At 62.3% G+C, this 1,711-nt stretch overlaps 1 protein-coding gene across 1 annotated transcript in view; it reads right to left on the minus strand.

Annotated features, from left to right (window-relative positions):
* Positions 1-979: 979 nt before the first annotated feature.
* RAB5B (RAB5B, member RAS oncogene family) overlaps positions 980-1,711 on the minus strand; it is a 3,095-nt gene continuing 2,363 nt past the window's right edge. Inside the window, exon 2 of the mRNA XM_026048920.1 lies at positions 980-1,576. Coding sequence (XP_025904705.1) covers positions 1,461-1,576 — 116 coding nt within the window. The 3' untranslated portion in view covers positions 980-1,460. The remainder of the gene's footprint in view (positions 1,577-1,711) is intronic.

The raw sequence follows: 1,711 nt of genomic DNA on the forward strand, positions 1-1,711 counted from the left end.
TGCTAGAGTCACCCTTGGGTGCTGGGGAGCTCCCCATGCTGGTGCCATCTCCCCCCCAGTCACTTCCAAGGACCACACGGACACACGGAGGGTTTTTCTTCCTTTTTTTTTGGGTGTTTTTTTGGTTTTTTTTTTATATATACTTACATTAAATACATCGGTAAATCAGCAGTTGAATTCTGTTACCATGATTGTTATTTTAAATGCAATGGAGGAGCTTTCGCAAAGGAAAAACCAAAGAAAAAAAAAGAGCAGAGGTCGAGCAGAGCGGGGGAAAACCAAAAGACTCCGGAAGGCTGCAGTGTCCCATTTGGTCCAGGGGGCTTTGAGGCCCAAGGCGCCAGGTGGGACCCCCCCACCCTGGGGCAAAGCCGAAGGCTCCGTGGAAAATCCCAGCGGGAGCGGGGAGCTGCAGGATGCACCGGGCGCTGCTGCCCTCTAGAGAGCCGCTGCCCCGGGTGCGCTAATTGGGTGCAATTAGCCGCGCGGGCGCAAGCAGGGTCGGGGCCGCAGGTCCGGCCGGGTGACACCGGCCGGGTGACACCGGCCGGGTGACACCGGCCGCCCCGTGCGGCCCCTGGGCCCGGTGAGGTCCCGCCGAGGAGGCCGGGCTGCCTCTGCAGCCCCCGGGCAGCGCGGGGGGCCGGGGGGAGCGGGACCCCAGCAGGGAGAGGAAACGCAACAGAACAAGGTGCATCGGCCATGGCTAAAGTGCAGAGCCCGCGGCGCCGGGCGCGAGGAGGGACCCGGGGGTCCCCTTGGGGACAAACCGTGGAGCAGAGCCCGGCGGGGCCCCCGGAGCCCCCGGCGCTCGGGCTCACAACCTTCCAGCTACCCAAGYGCCCCCGTTTCCCGTGGGAAGTCCCAGGCACTTCCGAGCCGCCGGCAAAACAAAGGCCACCGAGGAAGCAATTAAGGACACTGCAGCTTTCCCCCCCCGAGCAGCCCAACGGAAGGACCAGGAGAAAACAAAACACAAAGATAAACCCATGGCAGAGCCCTCGGAAGAAACCCACGGTTCCTGGAAGTCTCTGGTTCCAACTTGCTCAGCACAAAGTGACCCGCTAAGGATGACGGTGCCACCTCCTCGCGTCTCTCCCTGCCCCAGCTCTAAGGGAGGGCAGAGGAGAGACGTCACGAGCCCGCGGACACGGATTTACCAAAGCGGAGAGGTGGCACACGGAGAGAGAGCGAGGGAGGAATCAGAATCAGGTCGCTATTTGCACCTATAATACAAAGTGAAGAAGAGTTTGTTTTTGGAAGTTAAGTCCCCGGCYGATCTAGTTCCACTGCCATCGGGCTGGTGGTAACGGGTGGTGGTTTCGAAGCATTAAAAAGTGCAGTTAGACGGAGCTCTCGGGAGGGTTCTGCTTCCGACGGGGTCTCGGTGCCGTTATGGAGGTGAGGGGTGCTGGACGGGGACGGAGGTGACGTCTTCGCTCTGGCTCCCGCGCCGCCCCTTAGTTGCTACAGCACTGGCTCTTGTTCTGCTGGCTCTGCTCGTGCAGGTCGACGCCGCGGGGCCGCCCGGCCGCGCCGCTCGTGCTCTGCGGCTCGCTCTTTGGCAGCTTCTTGGCTGCGGGGGGAGAGAGAGCGCTGGGAAAAGCTGCGGGAGGCGGCAACGTGCAGCGGGAAGGCGATGGGAACGGGCTGCGGGAACGTGCAGCGGGAAGGCGACGGGAACGCGCCGCGGGAACGTGCAGCGGGAAGG

This window comes from Nothoprocta perdicaria, unplaced genomic scaffold, assembly GCF_003342845.1.
Source record: "Nothoprocta perdicaria isolate Ctin4 unplaced genomic scaffold, notPer1 scaffold_583, whole genome shotgun sequence".
Taxonomy (NCBI): Eukaryota; Metazoa; Chordata; class Aves; order Tinamiformes; family Tinamidae; genus Nothoprocta; species Nothoprocta perdicaria.